Raw genomic sequence first — 21,567 nt, 5'->3', positions numbered from 1 at the left:
AAAAATGATGACATCTCAGACATGGAGTATTGACTAATCTGTGATCAAAGACACTTTGTCTTTTCATTGAATTAGAGATAGTCTCTGAATGATATTGATTGATAATGTTCATTAAAGGAGCTGCTTTCATTCAGCTGGAGTTACTATCTGCACTGGGACAGCCGCCCATCTGTTCAAACAAAGCCATGTCAGGCCCTTTATGGTCATCTACAGTGACTTATAGCTCAGCTTGCTCATTGTTTCCTAATCCCTTGATACCCATTTTAGCTTTGAACACCTTCCTGTTTCCGAATGCTGCCTTGTTTATTAACAGCTGAGTGTCAGAAATCAAGAGATCATGCAGATCTCTGTGTGAAGCCGTGCAGCTTTTATGTGGCCTCCTTACCCAGATTTCAGCCTTCATTTTAGGATTGCAGCAGTGCCTTCTTGGTCCAGACATGCCTGCTGTGCAAGAATGTCTTACAGCAATCACAATACAATGTACAAATTCTTTGTCTTGATTTCTGTGGTGCAGAAATCCCCACACGAACAAGGACGTTACATCAGAGACTTGTTCTTAATGTTGATGTTTGACTTGCAAAAAAACTGTTTCTCTCTGTCACCGCTGTGAAAATGTCTCATCTTCCATTCCATCTTGTTATATTATTATATAACTGACAGACAGATAACTTCCTCACTGAAATTTTAGTGAGTAATTTTTTTCCACAAAAGCTTGAGTGAGGGCATTTGGGCTGCACTGAGTACTCACGACTGGATGTACTTTAGCTCTGAGTCAAACCATAACATGCTGGCTTATTTTAGTAATTGCATGAGTGTGTGCCATTCTTCGTGGAGAAGTTAGAGAAAAGCAGCTACCAAGCAGTATGCAAAACAAAATAGTAATATTCCATTGCTGGCAAATCAGAAGATGTTTGCTGCTGGATTTATCTGGAGAGGCAGCAGGCCAGGCTCCTATAATTTGCTGTCTGTGTTGACTGAATAGGCTATTTCTGGAACTCAGGGGCATTAGGTTCAAGCTTGATATTTTGGGCAATGGCAGATGATAGCTGGTTGCTGGTTATGTTTTCCACTGTGGTTTGCATCATATACCCATATGGTTCTGGGGTTTTAGCTCTTTCACTGAGTCCACTGGCTTCTATTTTACACCTTACAACTCAGGAAGAACTTGTTTGAAGGTCAAATTAAGTGGTCCAGAGGCATGATGGCAGGACGATACTCTGGCAGTCTGTTGCGGTCAAACTAATTTACAGAACACACATGCTCACAGCTACATAGTATATGTGGAGTAAATTCCTCACATATGGAAATGCAGTACAGAATATATTTTACAGCTATAAGGGCCCTGTGCGGCTGTCCTCAAGCACAGCAGAACTTTGAGCTTAATCAGCATACTGACTTGCTCACAGATATAATGTTTACCGTGCTCACCAGGTTAATCTAGCATGCTGATATTTGTTAGTTAACACAAAATACTAAGTTTGTCCGAGAGTAATGGAAATGTGATTAGTTTTGCATGAATTCAGCACTTGAGCACCTGTGCCGATGAAATCAATTACAGCCTTTAAAAGCTAGCCTTATTCCCCACGTGATGTGAGGACACCTTCACCATCAATTAACTCACCTTTCTATCCAATTGTCTTTACAAGTGGCTTCATTATTGAGCAGTGAATAGAGTTCTTTTAAATGCTAACCAGTCCTTGTTATGCTACAGAAGGCACAAAGACAATCAGAGACATATTGCTGGCTGTGGCCGTGTTTGCTAGTCATTGAATTTTGTGATGTTGTAACTTGGCACTGCCCCAGGGAGCACATTTTCACAGCAATAAATGCCAAAGCTAATGGCTGTGGTGCCACCCCACCGTGCTAAGAACAAGTTTGTCAATGTAGTGTGACAGATACAACTTCTGCATGCCAGTAGCTCTGTTTGCTTTGGAGTGAGCACACTGTCATGGCCCCTTGCCAGCAGCAGCTGAGCCCCTTCCAGCCACGGCAACAAAGTCTTTTAACACTCGGCTTTGTTGTGGAACCTCTTTTGATTCAGCCTGCTGCCTTTCTTACGTCAGCGCCAGGGTCTTTCACTCGACCTCATTCATCTAGAAGCCCTTCTGTGGAGGCTCTTGGCAGGTACAGGGGGTTGGATTGACAGTGAAAGATCCATCAGAAAGATGGAGCCTGTTTGAATAAGGACTGGGGCTAGTTTGCCAGGGGAAAAATGTGCCTATATTTCATCTGAATGCTATACATGAGGCGAAGTCAACCGTTTCTGTGCTCACAGCGGCTTGATGCTATGTGGATTCCAATTTGTGCTGTGTCTGGGCTACAAAATTTACAGAAACACCATGAATAGATTTTGTATTACCTGTTATTATAGTTATGTCAGTACCTTGTAAGATTCTTTTCTATATTCTATATAAAAGTCATTCATTATGATGACCGCAGCAAGTGACCACAGAGAAGAATAAAACTGCCAAACAGGGTCACCAGGTAATTTGGTGCACATGTAGAGTCACATACAACTTTTCTTTTTGTTGATATGTTTTCCTAAAGGAAACTATTGATCCCATTATTTGTATGATTTTCCGAACCTTAACCTTAACTAAGAAGTCTCTTCAAGTTGAACCTGGATACTCCCTCTGCCAATTATTGTTATTAATCTCAACCAGCCAAGGCAGAGGGCTGCCTACACTAAGTCTGGATATGTTGGAGGTTCCTTCCTTTGTTCTCTCCTGAGGAACTGTTGGGTTTCTCTATTATACTGTAAGGTCTTCACCTTACTATGTAAAGAGCCTTGAGATAACATATGTTGTGATTTGGTGGAATAAAATTCAAATTTGATAAGTTATTTTATTTAATTTTCTAAACAGTCATATATATATTTTGAGAGACGTGGGCAATGACCTGCAGAAAAGACTCACAGGGGAGGATTTGAAAGCCAATGACCGATGTAATTGTTTTGAGCTAGAACTTGTTGTTTTATGAATCGGAATATATTGAGAGGGTTGTGTAATATTTAGGCCCCCCCCCCCCATTTACAATTACATCTAAGAGGTGGCCAGAATATGAGAATATAATGTAAGCTCTAAAAAGCTGTATTAAATGTTGTTTTCTAGATGTGTACCTAATGAATGAACAGCTCTGTATAATGTCCTCTTCAAAAGCTTGTAGCCTAATGTTATATAACAACTAATCCACATAAATAATTCAACATGCAGAGCGCTTTTCTGAATACCTCTCTATCAGCAGTTGAGAGATCCCACCTGCTCTTAACGTGCTTGATGAAAATTTCCTGGCCCCTGGATCTGTTACCTTGGTTATCTATGTTGCATTAGATTAGAGATGATGGCTGCATCACTTACCTCCTCTTGACTGATAAATGGACTCTATCGCAATGTTATCAGGCTTCTCAGGGCTTCAGCATTGCTACCGCCAAGGGTAAAGGCCAGCAGGTCAGGGTGCTGACAAAAGAAGGATGATGTCACCATTTCCCCCGAAGTATCAACCGTTGACATCTTTATGACTGTGTGTCACTGAACGTTCTGGTTGAGGGAATTGGTCTAGGGCTGTGTGAGCCTCTTGCCTCGGGCTTTGTGTTACAAGAAGAACCACATGTGTACAATATCACAATCAATTCATATTTATTGTTTCGACGATTATTGAAAAGATTAGCACAGTAATGACTCAGACTGTAATCAATTCATTGCTTGTCATGTATTAAACACACTCTCAAATGGGAAAATTCGTTCTTAGATAGCAAATCGAATATCTTTGACTCTTGACAAAGATAAGAAGATAAGAAGTTACAAGCTGTTTTTAACTTTTCCTTTTTTTTTCTCTTGGCAGGTATATCTCATCAATGTCACATACTCTGACAACACCTCCCATATCATCTACAGAAGATACAGCAAATTCTTTGACCTACAGGTAATCTACCATCACTCATGGAGTCCCCTGCAGTGTATGTAATAAAATCTATAATCCTGATGTGTTTTGAAAACGTCAACCCTGTGAACTTGCCGACGTGTCTCTGCCCATGTTGTCCACACCTTGTCGCCTCAATGAATCAATGTGTGTGTTAGTAATTGGTTGGGGAGCAGGGGAGGCATGGTTTGTATCCCTTAGCCTTGAAGAGACTCTTCTCACTGTCTATATCTCTACCCCTCCTTCATTCTTTCCCCTTCTTCCTCTCTCATCTCTTCTCTACCTTGCCCTCAAAACGTCAGGGAGCTGATAGGCCTTTTTTATAGTACAAGCAAAAAAATCACATAGAAGTCAATTTTATGTACCATTGTTTACTGTGAGCCACAGTTAGATTATCCCGAGCTGGCTATTCTGAGGTCGAGAGCCTTTAACTTTAGTCTTATATGAATGAAGTCTTTTTCTATTCTCTTGACTTGGCTCTGAGGCTTTACTCTCATGTTTAAAGTTTCTGTACTTATTTATTTTGGAATGGAGTGGGAGGTGAAGTGAAAACCCTTCTCTGTGTCTCAGATTGGCTCTTCTATACAGAGTGAATGTTTGTGTGGATGCATTTATGCCTCGTGCACCCTCAGCCCACTGCAAGCTCATACCTTATGTTGCCCCAGAGGTCTCCAGGTCACTAGTATATATGAAAAGGCTGTAGTGAGAGACTCAAAGGGGGCACGTCTCAATAGCGCTATTGTGCTGTAGTTCAGCGAGAAATGATGTTTCAATCAGTGGAGGAAAGGTCTTTTCTGAAAGGTTCCATTGATAACCAGTGGGGCAGTGTGAAGTGGAAAATACACTCCCCCTTGCAACTGATTACTCCCATTGTGGAGTAGGAGACAGAGGTAGAATATAAATAGTTGAATGCAAGTGAAGTACAGCTGAATGTGCCTGAATGTCAGAGTCAGAGGCAGGTAAGGTGAGCAGCATGGAATGGTGTCTTCCCAGCCCCTCACCAGCAATGGTTAACAGATGTCCTGGCACAAAGTCACTCCGTCCCTCAGATAGGAGTGACAACATTGATTTTGTTAGATGGTGCGAGGAAAAGGTCACAGAGTCAGCCAGCGCTTTATTGAGTTGTCAAAGAAAGTGTCTCTCGCATGACCAAAGTCTGGCAGAGTTTGGCCAGGCTACCTTTAAGTGAGTTATATAATGAACATCCCTTGCTACACATTTCTGGGATTTACCAAATGTCCTTTTTAAAGCATACAGCAATATATCACCGCTAATACGTCAGCACTCATGTCTTACTTTGCTTGGTTCTTTGATGTTTGCATTTGCACTGTAACATTGTGTGAATAAAACTTCCACTGGCAATACTGATGGATGAGCTTTCTAATACTCACTAATCCTCCACCTCTGCTGGTATATGGACTGATAGTAAAGTTCTCTGCCTGGTTTGATCTTGCAAGATGCCTTTGATGGTCCTGTTTGATCCTAGTGTTTTCAGAGCAACCTTGAGCCTCTCCTGTCAAAACATTTATCTCGTGCACAGACCCTGCTGCTCTCAGCAGCCCTGCTAACCCTAGAGGAGAGATACATGGATGGCTGCTCGGAAACTGTTGGAGACAAAGAGCAAAGGCTGCTGGAGACTATGTCCTAGTAGAACAAGCTTTCTTCCTGGAAACACACTGGTCCTAGTTCCAGCCTGGTGCCAAGATGATAGAGGCCATAGATGTTGCTTTGAATGACTTAAGACGCTTTCAGACATGCACTGCATTTGCAAATGTTAGTTGCTTCCGATATGTCACCGAAAAGTCCAACTGAGCCCATGTGAGAGTACAGCTGAAAAACTTCTGGAAAATTTACAGTGAGTGAGCGATGATGTCTCTCTCAACAAAACAGGATGAAGAAGTGGTTTCATATATCGCAGATGAAGAAGTCAACTTGGAAAGACAATGAGATTCGAAAACTTTTGACGACAAAGGCTGACACTGGTGTCAATTTGCTGTAAACAAAAACACAGTGCTTTTAGTAGCGGGAATTATATATCATGTCCTGCCTCCTGTATGTTCTACTCCGGCATCACCATTCACCTGAATATTCTGTGAACTTCCTGGGAAAGTCAGACTTGGACAATCACTTGCTGCATTCTTAAAAGGCAAACTCCACGATACTTGTGGATGCAATTGTATGGACATTTTCCAGAGTTCATATTATATTAACTATGAACTAGTATAACAGGCTGTCTTCCTTGAATCAATTGTTCTACATCCAGCCTGGTGTCAATATGAGATAAGCCACAGCATTTGCTTTGACTGACAATTTTGTCACAAAACCAAGTCTTTATGTTTGCATTGACAATAAATCTTGCGTCATTTGATGTCAGACGCACACAGCAGGTCATTTGATGTACTGGATCTAGCACAGACCTCTCAGCGTCTATTTGTGTCCTTATGTATTAAAGATCCAGTTTGTAAGATTTAGGGGTTAAGGGATCCATTGGCAAGTCATTTAATATAAAATAATCCTAGTGATGTTTTCACTCTTGTTTTTCATCTACATTATATGAATTGTTGTTTTCTTTACTCTAGAATGAGCCCTTTATATATTGAAATACTTTATATTGTTTTTATTTCTGCTCCCTCCTCCCAGCGGGTTTTTTTTTGCTCGTCCAAGTTACGAGCAGCTCATATTCCGTGTCAGGATGTGACTGGCTCATCCTTGCTGCTTTACACTGATGTAGGTTTGTCTCAGCCAAACCTAACCAGTGAGTCAAACAGTACTTCCTCTCAGAAGTAGGCCACAAGAGTTATTCATCGAGGAGATGAGAGCAGGACAGGCTGGAAGAGCAGGTCAGTCTGAGGGCTGGGGAGGAGAGGAGCAGTGAGCAGTAACAGTAGGATAATGATGATGGTGGTGATAACGAGGCAGAGGGGGAGAATGATGAAATTTCTGAAAGTGATGATGATAATGAGAACGACAGCAATACTTGTTTGAGATTAAGGCTGTTCATGCTGACAAAACTAATGATGCAGATGTAAGAAGGGGAAGATACTATGTTTCCTCAGGGTCACTTATTTCAAAATAGCCTTTAGAAGCATGTTTAAAGTACCTCCGAGTAGCATGTGATTGTGGCCACAGTGTCTTTGGGTCCAGTCACTACCCGGAAGATGCTCTGACTCACTTTTTACGAGGGTTTCTTGTTGGTTTTCCAAAACCATCTTTTTCCTATTTACGAGTCTGCCCTTGTGAGAGTCTCCCTACAGCAACAGAATATTTCCTATGGGGAGATTTTAATGAAACATCTCTCAAACATCACATTTTCTGTGATTAGTGTATATCTGTAGAAGCAGAAACTGATTTTAGTCTGGTTTGTTCAGTGACTCAGTTTCAAGGTCGATGTTAAGACTTCTTGGGAAGTAGCTTCTGAGGATGCTAGCAGCAGGCTTCCGGAGTCAGCCGCTTATATATGGTGTAGAAAATTATACAGTAGCTGTGGTCAAAGTGCTTAAAAGGAAGGTCACTGTCTAAGTAGGCTGTTTTATGGAAACATATGTCTAGACCACAAGGCATTATCAGTATGCCATCCTCGAGGATAAATTGCTGAATAGCCAGGCCACTAGCTCAGCCTCCCTGTCCTTGAGGTGTTCTGTGGATGTACCGTAACTCAACTGAATGAGAGAGACCATTGTTTCAGGTCGAGGATAAAGGACTGCTTTATTTATAATGGGCGTGTGAAAAGAGAGGGAAACATACTTTTTAGCCCCTGCTGAGAGGAAGGACACCTACATGCCCTACACAGGACCCGTTGATGTGACTTACATTTGGGGAGTTGACAGGACCACACATGCCAGGGGTCTCATTTACAAATATGCATATGCACAAAACAGGGACTGTAACGTACGTACACCACTTCTCACGCAAACGTTGGGATTTATAAAAACAACTGTCAGGACTCATGGTGGAGACTCATTGCTCAGCAGCATAATTTAATATTAATGACGTGCTTTGCATTGACCATTTATGGTTGAAAGTGGGCTTCTGGAGGGCGGACTTCAAGGCAGATCCACGTACCAACGATTCCAGGTGGATTATGATCTATAAAGTGAACATTGCGTTCAGGTGTGCGTGCGCACGGTTTCATATATATCGGAAGTTTTTTTTGCGTACGCCATTTCCGTTTTTTGTGCAAACATACACTTTTAGTATGAATTCCACGCACTGTGTTATAAATGAGACCCCAGGTCCTCACTGGACTCATGGCTGGTGGGTTGTGCAGGGTTTCCCACAACTACTTTGAAGGGATTTGTAGAGTGAGCTAAATTTAAAACTGTAATGATTTGACATGAAATAATAGAAAAAGAGCCCCTCTGTTGTTTTGACCGAGTTTACTTTAATTGGCAGCTGTGAGCTCACTTACAAAGCAAGTCCACTCACATACGTCTGTTTTCACTAGGGAGATGAAATGAGATGGTTCTAATAAACTGACTCTTTGCGGCACCAAACTGCAGACGGACAGATCAACCACAGGCTAGTAAACACAGTGACACATTTAGCAGCTGGAGACTCAGATATTCCCCACAAAAGTTGATGAAGCTAAAATAGAGCTAAAAGTAGAGTGGGTAGTGGGCAAAGTGTTCAATCATGAAAGTTACGTAAAAAGAAGAACTTTTCATGTCTGGAGATTGAACTCCTTATATCAGAGATGCACAGACAGGTCTGGAAAGTCATTTTTGACTGCAGTGTGAAGTGAGTTCCTCTCTGGTCTTGTTTTGTTTGTGGTGAGGTGGAGATGAGAGGCTCTCCCATGGCTGGCAGCCTTTTGCATGTAAAGGGATGATGGCTGAGGAAGAGGCTCTGGGAGTTCATGTAAAAGTGTCTATCAAACCAACTCCCTGCATGTTCATGTCTATTTTGGAAGAACTCTGTAAAGTTGAGTGCATTTTTAAGTGGATGGTGATCAAATCCACTGTATTGAACAGATATAGTATAGAGTGTGTGAGCCTGTCCTCACTTCCCCTGTCTGTGTCCAGTGTTTGCACTGCTGCCTGTTATCTGGAGATGTATGTGACAGTGTACAGACTTATGCTGTTGCTACTCTTTCCATCTCTGTCTTGTTTTTTTCTCTGTGCTTGGTTGGCCACCCCTCGTGTTTGTGTTCAGCCCAAGGACTTCTCCACTCAAACGAGATGGGGAGCAGAGAGAAATTTCCACTTGTGCTTCGAGATATCTGCTGCAGCAATGCCTCACACTGAGCCTTGAACAGAGAGGATGCTCAAGGTTTTCTTTTTCATTACATATCTAGCTCAGCTGCCGCTATCTTTATTCTTCATCTGATAAATCACACGCATTTATTTTATACTCCTACTGTACATCTCGATGAGAGAGACCAGGATTGTCTTTTCTGTATGATTGGTTATCTTTGTGCATAGAGCTTGGAAGGACACACCAAGGAAAAGGAGAAATATTTCCCATGTCCTGAACACTAGAAAATATTGGATAGAAATATTGTATTCTTGAGTTCTAGCAAATGTGTTCAATGTATTTAGCATATTTCAAAATCATTGATTGCTGACATTGATGCATGTTAACTGGCATTTCTTGTGTTTGTTGACACTACGTTGCTCCAGTGGAATAGCATTCAACTGACAGGAATGTGTACTGGGCTTGACGATGTGACAAAAAAATTATATAAAAATAGAAATGTTCATATCAGTCATTATCAATGATTATCACAATAAAGGCCACATTATTATTTTGATTAACTTTAAAGACTGATTTTTGGTCAGTTGTGGTTTCAAACTCTTCTTTATGGGCAGACATTGGGAAACAGTTGATAAACGATAAAACATATTTATAAATCTGAGACTGTGTCTGTTATAACTCCTAACTATGCTCAGACAATGCAAGCATATCAATATATATTGAACTTTAGTTATTTTGCTATTGATGGAAATTGTATTGCGCCAGAGTCTAACTAGTGGTCAACTTGAACCTAAACTTTCAAGAAAAATCTACACATAGAAGCCTTAAGGTTTTGGTTTTCCTACATATTATTGTCATATAAAGTGCTTCTTCGTGCCACTCATCTCAAGCCCATTGACTTGAGCCTTACCCATCTGGCATTCCAAACAGTTCAAAACAAACCTCCCCTAAGGTTTTCTTGGTGATAGTGCAGAATTTAAGACTGAAATACGAAGACTACCTCTGTTTATCTACAGTATCGGTGCTAGTGACCAGTCACAGGCCACTCGTCCTCGCCTCTCCTGCTGTAGGTTAATGAATAGTGATTGAGCAAACATCAAGTGAACAGCATGCCTTGGACACAGGCATTTAATGCCAACTAGAGAGAAAGAAAAAGCGAAAGGCAAATCTGAGATAGAGACATGCAGAGATAAAAGATGAGAATTCCCACTGGAATTCTGTGCAAAACCCAGGTGTCTATCACCTCTCCTTCTGCAGCCTCCATCAGCCTCTTCCCTATTGGTTTTTCTCCCTTCCACATGCCAGACTTGTCACATCTGCCCAACCACCAAACGCACTTCATTCATATCTCAACCCGGCAATTTCTTAGCGTATCTCTCGCCCCCACTGCTCACATGGCTCTCTCTCTCCTTTCCCCACCATTCTGTCTCTCTTGAGAAAACCTTGCCTGTTTCCCACCCTCTCCCACCCCCTCGTTGGTCTCCTCTGAGCCTGTTTTCTTGGATATTCCCAGGGTCAAGTGCATTAGCTTTGCTTTTAATTCTGTTGTGTGTGTCTGTATGAATTTGGGTACAAGTACATTCATTTTTCGGTGTATTTGAGATGTATTACTGGATTTTCTCCTGGTTATCCAGGCAGTTGTTTTGTTATATGATGATCCAATTTTCCCCACTCCATTTCAGTCAGATCACTTAGTACAGTTCAGACCCAACAAATGCTTTGAAGGAAATAAAATACCTTCAAATGAAATGCCTATAGCGGATTATAGTAACACTTACCCTTAGAAAGTTAGCCTCAAGATCAGCTGTTCTCACCCTTTTTAGTTCCAGCCCCCCCTATCTTTTTTTCAAGGTTTCAATATTAAGACTGTTATTAATAATTCCTCCTATCATAATTTATACTTTTCATTTTAAGTGTATTGATATTATTATTATTATAAAGTAGGTTATTCTGTGTAACATTATTTAAAAACACATGTTTTGTTTGCAAATTAGACGTGGACCTGGTTATTATTAGTAATAATTCCAATAAATGTTTCTCTATGTTTATAATGCATCTATATGTCACATATAAAGCATATTCTGAACTTTAGGCTATAAATAGGAGAGAGGCATTCAAGTTAATTCTTGAATGGAGAAAAGGCTTTTTTGTGCTATTTTAAGCAAGTTAAACCTGGCAAATGGAATTCATACACTTATTAAGATGTTTAATAACTTTGAAAGTTAATGACTGGAAAAAACCTTCAAAAAACACTGTAGAGATAAGTATCCCCTGTATCGGCTTGAATAGAGGTGATGGTGCTGCTGTGGCTCAACTTGTCAGGTGGCAAGTGTTTGGTTTTATGTATTGCGTTTGGGGGAAAAGTGTTTATTTACATTCATTATGAATATAGTCTGTTGAATTTGGCAGAGTTGTATTGTATGCAGGTAGTCATACCTATAAACCCACACTTAAAAGTTATTATATATAGTATGTTATATTTGTAAAAATGATACTGGGACATGCATGGAGCAGCACTCCAGAAAGCTGACAGAAACAATGAAGTGAAGTGCCATTGGAAGAAACTGTCTAAGCTATTTAGCCCTAGGGGCATCACAGGAAGTCACAGTGTCCCCTTACATTTATTGAGTACGTGCTCTGTATTGTTCTGTACTCTACTATACATTTTTTTTAACTTGTACTTTTCTTGAGAAGTAGCACATCATAAAAGTATTTTCACCTTCACGTCATATTATGTAAATTGAACACACAACCTCAATCTGCTCCAATTTCTCTGTCATTTAATAACTCGACTTGACACAGAAAAGCAGCTTATTTGAAGTCACTTTTATTTTCTGGTTTTCTTGTATTTTCTGTCCTTCTCTTTCATGCCATCTTTACTTCAGTCAACCCACTCATGGTCATGTTCCAAACCTCACTTATTTTTTTCCTTCCACGCCCTGAAAAGTCTGGTCCAGGCAATGCACTGCACTGATCATTCACTCATGCCCTGTAAATTCTATCTCCTTGCCCTGTAAGGGCCCTAACCCTAAACCCAACCCTTACCCTAACACTGTTCCCCATCACAACTAAATTCCAGACCCCTACATTAACCCTCACCTAAACCTACCCCAAACCCATAACCTGACAACTAGTCTTAAAGGTTAAGTGTGTAGAATTGAGTTACATCTAGTGGTGAAGTTTGAACATTTTAACCTATGAAGATGTGTCAGAAAGTGGCCAAACTATCCTCACTTTTCACCTAACTGGCCTTCACAAAAATTGAAGTACAAACCCATATACACAGAGGCAGGGCACTACTGACTCCCCCCATCTGGGCAAGCCTGTGGTATGGCCAAATTACCCAAGTTTTCTACTGACTTTCAGGAAGGAAAATCTTGAGGCCGTCAGAATGGCTAAATTAGGTCCTGCATTACTCTGTTAGTCCTTAACCCTGGCACAGGTGAGAACCCTCTCTGCCTTATAGTGAACTGTAAGTTGGCTGGCCTACTTACTAAACCCAAACTAAAGCCGGCGATGTGTAAGCCGACACTGTTCTTTTCCTCATACTGAGGTTGCAGCTGCTTGGGAAAGCAAAGCTTTTTTTCGAGGAGGTAAATGGCCTGAAAATGCCACTGGAGGTTTAGATAGGGCTTCTATTAAATATGAGAAGAGGTTAAACTTTGGGCACAAAGTTCTCAGAATAGAAAGATTGGTGGCCCTGTTCATGTTTCTTGCACCTTCAAAACGGAAATTATTGTGAACTAAAAATAGTCATCCCTGGCTTGATGCCATTCATTTTCAGTATGTGAGATGAATGCCTGCTCAATTATTATTCTCTTCTACCCACAGTATGTTTGCAGTTTGCAGTATGGTTTCTTCACAGTATATGTTCTTTTATCTCTTTGATTAATGTATTCTTAATGACCGTATGTGTGAGTAAAGCATCCATTTGTCTGAACTTCAACACCGATACCTCCGTTGAACTTGTGAGTTGGAGAGAGCAAATGATATGGGTTGTTCCAGTGTTTTGAAAACCCTGCATTTGCCTGCCAAGGTTCTCCTTCCACAGACAAGGTTTTGTTCCAACACAGTGCTAACACAACTCACACATTTGGCAAAATGGCTTACGCTTTACAATTATAAATTCAGTGGCGTGCCCCTGAGCACAAGCAAAGCAGGTAGTGCTAGACCAATTAAAGGTAAAAAGAGATTACCCCAAACAATTGATATTCTTCATGTCATTTGATCCCATAGACCAGTGATTCTCAAATGGGGGTACGCGTACCCCTGGGGGTACTTGAGATTTTTTTTTTATATATTTAAAATTAGCATCCATTCAAAAATCCTTGAAAAATTGTTATTTAACAAATATTCAATAAAATATAAGCGGAAGTTCATGAACTAAATTTTATATTCAGTAGGCTTTTAATTTAATTATCCTAAAAAAAAACAGAGTCTCCCCCATACCGATGGTTTGACCCAACCTGGCACACGCCACCTGTCATCACCTGTCATCACCTGCCTTGAAAACTTCAACAATGGAGTCGAGTTGAAGTGCAGCAGCAATGCTCCTGAAACACGGAGGGACCAGTGTTGGGAGTAACGGCGTTTAAGTATAACGGCGTTACTAACGGAGTTCTTTTTCAGTAACGGAGTAATCTAATGAATTACTTTTGTCATCGTTACAACGCCGTTATCGTTATTGATAATGTAAAGTGGCGCGTTACTACAATTTGGTTGAATGAAGCGTGCGGTTGTAACAAATCACCCTGTTCAAACCCCAGGGGAAATGCTCTACGCTTTTAATTTTAAGGACACGGGCGGACTCGACCCGCTGTGTACCTTGCGCGCTGCCCGACCAAGTTATTATAAACGAAAGATCCCTGGTTGGACCGATGACCTATTTACACACATTCAACACATCAATATTTCCCCCCCAGGTCCATAATATAATCCCCAAACAAAACGTCCCAAACAAAAATGCCTGCAGGTGAGCGAGGTATAGTGTTTTTATTCGTCAATCAGTTAATCAATCAGTTAATCAGTTAAACATCTTTGACGTTAAAGATGTTACAGAACGTAACAGCGTTATAAAACATGAAAAATAACGCCACAGTTACTTTGGTGAGTAACTAATTACTCTAACAATGTGGTAACTGAGTTACTAACTCAATTACTTTTTGGGAGAAGTAATTTGTAACTGTAACTAATTACTTTTTAGAAGTAACTTGACCAACACTGGGAGGGACAAGTACCAAAGAAGGCGAAACCAGAGTAGAGAGCCTTCCCTAAACAACACCGTGAGAGCTTGTGCCTCTTTGGAGGGGCGCTAAAATGGACAAGTTTTCCGTTGTGAAGTAAATGATTCATAACAAGAAGTCCGCGTCTCTACCGGTACCCTTTCAAAATAAAAGCATGTAATACAAAAGCGGAAACGAAATTGTATGACCTTAAAGCGAGCAAATATGTCACAATAAAATAACAGAAAGACACTTCAATAATATTAACAATAACATAGATTGGGTTATTTACACTTTATGTTTTTTCTGTGGGGAGAGATTAGCCAACAGTGGCATTAAGCCACCACATCTTCAGCGGTATCTCCAGACAAAACATGAAAGTCATGTTGGTAAGCCACCTGAGTTTTTTAAGAGGAAACTTTCTGAATTCAGGTCATCTCAAGACACGATGCGAAAAGCCTCCCCAAAGCAAACGGAAACAAGCTACCTGTCAGTATTCTTTTCGATCCTTAAAGAAGATATTTTAAGATGATGAATATTAAAAAAATATGTTTTGAGCTAATCTTTTATTTAAAACTAAGTTAATGATCACAAAAGAGGTCACTTTAAGTTGATAATTATTTTGAGGTGCACAAATCTTTATTTATATTGAGATAATAATAAAAGTCTTTAGTTATTTTTTATCTTTTTATTTCGAAATATTTCAAGAGAGACCACTACAAATGAGCAATGTTATGCACATTGATGGAGTTTTAAATTTGAATGTGTCTAGTTACAAGACTTAATAAATCACATTACATCTTTCTTTGCGCTGGTTAGGGGGTACTCGGCAGAATTTTTTCTTCGAAGGGGGTACGTCACTGAAAAAAGGTTGAGAACCACTGCCATAGACAATGCAATACTTTGTGTTTGCATTTATCTTGTAAGCTACTCCCCTCTTGTGGTGAAAGCAGGGATATCGTCTCTGGAAGCTAGCTTGACCACCAGCGACTGCATCTATTGTTTCTTTTATTTTCATCGGTGTTGCCTTGTCCTATTGATAAAGGCTGGGGCTTGTTAAGCAGACAGGGCAGCATTAGCTTTTGGACAATAGCATGTATTTATTGCAGACGATCCTGTGACTCAGCTTTCACTGTTGTTGCAGATGTGTATGTATGTGGAAGCTGTACTTAATTAAAAATTACACCAGCAGTCTTTTTTAGCTGTAGTTTCTCAAAGTAAACAGGAAAATTAAACTGTGATTTACCACACATCTTTATCTTTGTCGTTTAACTAATCACCTTGGACTATAGTGCTGCAGTGGCTACTGCTGTTGCACCTTCATGTCATTGCTACCATTGCGCCCACACTGAGTACTACATCACTCACCTTTTATATTATATGAAAAGCATTTTGGCATTGTATATAGGCCACCATAACCTTTATATTTCACGATGAAGACTGGTGTAGTGTGAGTGAATTTACGCTGGTTAAAGACCAGTCGAGCTGCTGCATTCTGAATGAGCTGCAGAGGTCTGATAGCACTAGCAGGTAGACCAGCCAGGAGGGAGTTACAGTAGTCTAGGGGTGAGATGACCAGAGCCTGAACCAGAACCTGTGCCATCTCTGAGTGAGAAGGGGACATAGTCTCATGATGTTGTGCAGCATGTATCTACACGATCTGGTTGTTACAGCACTGTTGGCAGTAAGGGAGAGTTGACTGTCGAGTGTTCCACCCAGATTCTTTGCGGTCTGGTAGGGGTCTACCACAGAGTTGTCAATGGTAATAGCCCGGTCATGGGTGGGAGTGCATTTCCCTGGAAGGAAAAGTAGTTCAGTCTTTCCAAGGTGGATTTTCAGGTGGTGTGCAGACATCCACTGAGAGATGTCAGTCAAACAAGCAGAAATTCGTGCTGCTACCTGTGTTTGTGACTGGGAAAAATAGAGAATTAGTTGGATGTCCTCTGCATAGCTGTGATCGGAAAATCCATGTGAGTGAATGACAGAGCCGAGAGAGTCGGTCTATAGAGAGACAATGAGAGGCCCCAGGACGGAACCTTGAGGGACCCCAGTAGTGAGTGGACTAGGTTCTGACACATCTTCCCCAAGTTACCCGATAAGAACGGTCATTGATGTAGAAAGAGAGCAGGGAGTGAGCAGAGCCTGAGACAACCAGATCCTGAAGGGAGGAAATAAGTATCTGGTGGTTCACCATGACAAACACAGCAGAAAGGTCTAGAGCAGGGGTTTCCAATACTTCGATTGCGATCGGTAGTGTGGGTAGATCGCATCACGCATGCACAATTGGACAAGAGGCGGTCACGTGGATGCTCTCAGATCTAATTTACGAACGCGCCCATTGACGAACCCGCCCTTAAACCACACTTAAAAGTGTTGTCAGAATAAGGTAGGTACCCTACTGCAATGGTTCCCAACATTTTTACAGTCCCGCACAGACCTTCAGACGAGCGAGGTGGCAGCTGATGATGGATCCTAACTGGCGGCAATGGCCAATGACTGTGGACTATAGTGGATTTTGATGATGGATCATGATCTTGCTGGCTGCTGACCATAGACCATGATTGCAGCAGGACTGCTTGATATGTATTGAAGTTATCCTTCAAAATGTTTACCCTCATCAATGCTGCTAAAAACTTTAATCTTGATGATGTTTTCCTACACCTGACATCTATTGCACGTCTGTCCGTCCTGGGAGAGGGATCCCTCACATGTGGCTCTCTCTCCGTGTTAGGGTTGTGGAAAGAGATGGAGCCAGGAGCAAAGATATTTAACAAAAGGGTGTTTAATATAAACAAAAGCACAAGGAAGCTTACACAAGGCTCAGGAGATCAGGCCAGGGCAGGACAGGTACGCCGAACAGAGCAGCAACATGGAACATAATCCACTAGAACGACCAGAGGAACAAGCACAAGCACAAGAAACACTGGAGAAAAAAATGAAGCAAAACAGACAATCCGACAGAGCACAAGGGGAAGTACAGAGGCATAAATACACATAGGGAAGGCGGGGGTAATTGGCCACAGGTGCAATACATGAGGAGTTAGAAAGACAATCACAAAGACAGGAAGTGAAGACAGAAACAACGCGGAAGGAACAGAGACTACAAAATAAAACAGGAAACAGAAAACGCAGAGGAACTAAACTGACAGAACATGATAGTACACATATTCCTGTATATCACCAGTGTGAATATGGATATGAGCCCATCTGACTCCTATCAGTCATACGGCAACAGATGCCACCATGTTTTAAAGGAAGATAGAATTTTGGCTCAGACCCTTCAGGAATTGGGATGTGACTACGTTAAGGGTCTTTCACACTAAAAGCCCATCCCCAGGGCTCTGTTCCAAAGGCAACAGCGGGCTCTGCAGCTTGATACTGGGGAGTCACGAATGAAGGACTGCGGCCAGTCAAAGTTACCACATCCTCGCACCTGTTGACTTATTGAAACAAAGGAGAGCCTTGCTAGCCACCTGGTGAATAGATCCCCACAGTGTTGACATCTCCAGAAAAATAACTCCCCAGTGTTTTAGACAAATCGATGCCCAATCCACACCCACAAATGCTTTCACTGCATAAAATAAGATGCATGATTCCAGGATCTCATGTTCCATCCATATATAATGTGCCAACCCTGGGCAGAGCTTTTGCCAGGGTGTTGGTTTATATTTAGAGGCACAACTGTGACTGATTGTGGCTGGAAAGGAATGCCTTCCCCCTCAAGCCCATCTCAGAAATCTGTCTCTCTGAAACTAAATACTCCCGGCATGTTTCATGACTTGTTTCATCTGCACCATTAGTTTCTGTCCTGCTGTCTTTAGAATCTGAGCTGATAGAGAAAGTAAAGTTTGATCTGTACCACAGATGGGCTCAATCGCTGTAATTTTCTTGTCAAAGATTCTTGCAACGTTATTCCTCCTGAGCTGCTGTCCCTCAAAAGGAAAAGATGATTTGTTGGTTACGTCGTAGCGCGTGTTTTTCGTGCATCCCATCTCGCTTCCTGCTTATCTCTGAAAGTCGCGCATATGCAAAAGCGACACAACATGGACCAATGCCTAGGTCCGTTGCAACAGCATCGTGTACCAGGAAGTCAATAGTTCGGGAGAATTTCACCTTTAACATAGCCCGAAAAAAAAACTTATCTGTACGGTGGACCTGCTCTCCATGGAAGAAGGACACGCGCATGTTAGGAGGAGGTTTGACATCGTAACGTAAACGATGCAGACTCGCCTTCGTAAGATATCCTCTTAGCTAGCTTGCTCTATACACATATATACCTGTCTGCAGGATTCTAGAATCCATTACAAAAATTAAACTTTTTTTTACCAAGTTTAAAACTGTAATGTTATCATATTGCCTTTTTAATCACAACTTTGCAGTCCGAAGAAGACTGTAGTTTTGTTTTGTGATGTTTTTATTGCTGATACTTTTCCTGTCCTATCATTAAGAGGAAAAATTGATACTTGGTTATTAATTTATTTTTAGTATCAGCAACTTGAATTTAAATTAATTTATTTTTATTAGCACTTTGCCTGTCCTTGGTTTTAAATGAACAAAAACTAGATTTTTCTTTGCTTTTGTGCCTCTGCCACATCAATAAGAACAATTGAGAATTTGTGTCATTCATATCCGATTAGTCGATTAATCATTTCAATAATCGATGACTAATCGACTGTCAGAATAGTCGTTAGTTGCAGCCCTAGTTTACAAACACAAGTGCAAGCGCATGACCTTATCACGTCCTCCCTTCAGTGAGAACAGATATGCTTGGTCTGTGGCCTCACGCACTGTCCACGATGCCGTGGACATTTTCTCAAAGATCAGATGGCTGCCTTGTCATGCTGGTCATGAGTTGTTCCAGAGGTTCAATGCACAAGTGTCTATTCCCATTCCATTCTGTTCCACTGCTGTGAAGCCTGGGGTAAACCCTCGCTGTCACATGACCACTACCAGGAAGTGAGGCATCAATTCACTGCACAATAACAGTATGGCATCCCTTAAGTTTATGCCAACTGACTCTCACAGCTCCTTACATGGAGGCTCTATTCTTAGCACATGGGCCTGATATGAAGACGGAGATGCTGTTCAACTCTTTCTTTCAACACATGCCCTGAGTTGTCCCTGTTTTAATTGACTATAACTGTGGATTATACTTTATATTTATATACTTCATATTGTCCTTGAAGTGGATTTTGTGTTGATTTGTTAAACAGTGTCCCTGTATAAAGTTATATTTTGGAAATAAGAATTATACCTGGCTATGTTTGAGATTTGACCCTAAGACAGGTGCTTAAACAACTAGTGGATCAGTTAATTAAATGATAAATTAATAATTTTGGTAATTAATAAGCAAAAGTACCAGACATACCGTGGTTTTTATCCCTTCACATAAGAAGTCGAGCTGCTTTTCTCTGTTTCATGTAATAGTAGATTTCTTATTGTTTGACTTGGAATCATAGGTTTGAAAAATGCAAACCAAAGGCATTTCCTCAGTTTTCTGACTCTTATCCACTGAACAGTTTACCAGATGAATCTGTAAACAAATCAACATAGCATTAAAGCTAATCATTAAACGCAGATGTGAGACCTTTCCAGGTTGATTCCTACGATCCAAGAGCTGACTATGGACCTGATTAGGGTCTAGCCCAAATCAGTCTAATCAGATTAGGTTGAAGCCTTGTTCTGTTCTTTTTGGTCTCAGGTCTGTTTGTCTGTATGTATAGTACCCAAATGAATACATGTAGAATCAGTTTAGTTTAGACACAGTTTGGTTTAGGCTAGGTTAGATGTGAACTTCTCCCTTGTGTGACACTTACTGTTACTTTGCTGATGCCGCTCATGCCAATGCCCTATGCTGCCACAGCTCCATTTATGGGTGTGAGTACATTTTCCAAAGCCATATAATGATGAGCTCTACAAATACCCTTGATTATATATTTAGATAGGACCACGTCACATCCGTTTCACATTTATCCAACACACAGAAAAGGGCTTAATTTTGTTGATAATATTTTATGTTATAAGCTAATCTTATAAACCAGAACAATGTGGTACAGCATTTGATTCACCTGAAATTAAGTTTTGAATGCAAAAAGCATAGAGAGAATCCTCTTCTCCCTAAAGATGTTATGTAAAGGAACTCTGCAGGAGAAGAAAGTATGAATTGGACAGTGGAATAGACATTACATCATAGTAATCTGTACTCACTCTGATGAGAGATAAAAGAACCTCATCAGCTTGCTTTTTTTATTACCTGACTCCCAACATTTACACCAGTGGTCCAGTGCTGCGCAGCACCATCCAATCACGTCCCTTCACAACTCTTCTTCACACTATCTCTGTGCTGGTTACCAAGGAGACAGTGAAGAGAAGTCTGGGAAGTGGAGCAACGGTTTGCAGGAGCTTTTTTTCCTTTTTTCTTCTTTTCGCTCTGGTTCGACATTCTAGGGACTGAGAATTTCCACCTTGACTGATGACTGTGTTAATTATATTACAAGTGAAGGAAGTGAGGTGCTTAGCTTTCCTTATGCAGAATGCAGTGGGTCTGCATGCATGGAAAAAGACCAGTTGTGTCACCGGTTCTGTCACCTGATCCCTGCCGCCCCACCTGCTCTCACCATTTTCTCTCCCTGTGATCCCACTATTCCTTTTGGAATGCGAACACACTTCCTCTTGCCATGATCTGTCAGTGTAGCATCAGCAAAGCGTGTATTTCAGGGCTAGCTGGACAACTGGAGATTGTTTAAATAATGAGCTGACCTTCATCCAAGTGGGCCATGTCGGACCGTGATGGGATGGGGAGGTGCTTGAGTGTTGAAGTCTGGGGAAAACGAAGCTGGTGAAAGTGGATTGAAGATGATGAGAACAATGAGCCGAGAGCTGACAAGCCTCTTAGGTGTTTCTGTCCTTTCCAGTTCTAGCACCTGCACATACATGAACACAGGTATAGTGTGTACTTACTAAACCACACAAACTTTTTCTTCATCTCGTATTTGTACCTCATCATTCACCTTTGTTAAGAGAGTGGAAAAAAGGGGCAAACATTTTAAATAAGTGCTACAGACTTAGCATGTGCTACTCTGCTAACTGTTAAGTTGCTTGTCTATCATCCGCCCTCCCCTGGGTGTCTGGCACAGTGGGTTGTAAATTCAGCAGGATTTTTTTGTCCCAGGCAGCATCTGAGGGGTCCCAACAGCTGGGCCTGCTTCAAGTTTTGTGCTACCGCAGCAGCAGA

The 21,567-nt window shown here is 41.2% G+C and overlaps 1 protein-coding gene across 2 annotated transcripts in view; it reads left to right on the top strand.

Annotated features, from left to right (window-relative positions):
- sh3pxd2aa (SH3 and PX domains 2Aa) overlaps nt 1–21,567 on the top strand; it is a 108,851-nt gene that overhangs the window by 8,434 nt on the left and 78,850 nt on the right. For both annotated transcript variants that reach the window (XM_062387737.1, XM_062387736.1), the window contains exon 2: nt 3,841–3,921. In XM_062387737.1, coding sequence (XP_062243721.1) covers nt 3,841–3,921 — 81 coding nt within the window. The remainder of the gene's footprint in view (nt 1–3,840; nt 3,922–21,567) is intronic.

The sequence above is a fragment of the Platichthys flesus genome, chromosome 5 (assembly GCF_949316205.1).
Source record: "Platichthys flesus chromosome 5, fPlaFle2.1, whole genome shotgun sequence".
Classification (NCBI taxonomy): Eukaryota; Metazoa; Chordata; class Actinopteri; order Pleuronectiformes; family Pleuronectidae; genus Platichthys; species Platichthys flesus.
Note: the sequence above shows the minus strand (reverse complement) of the source record. Positions and strands in the feature narration are given on the sequence as shown.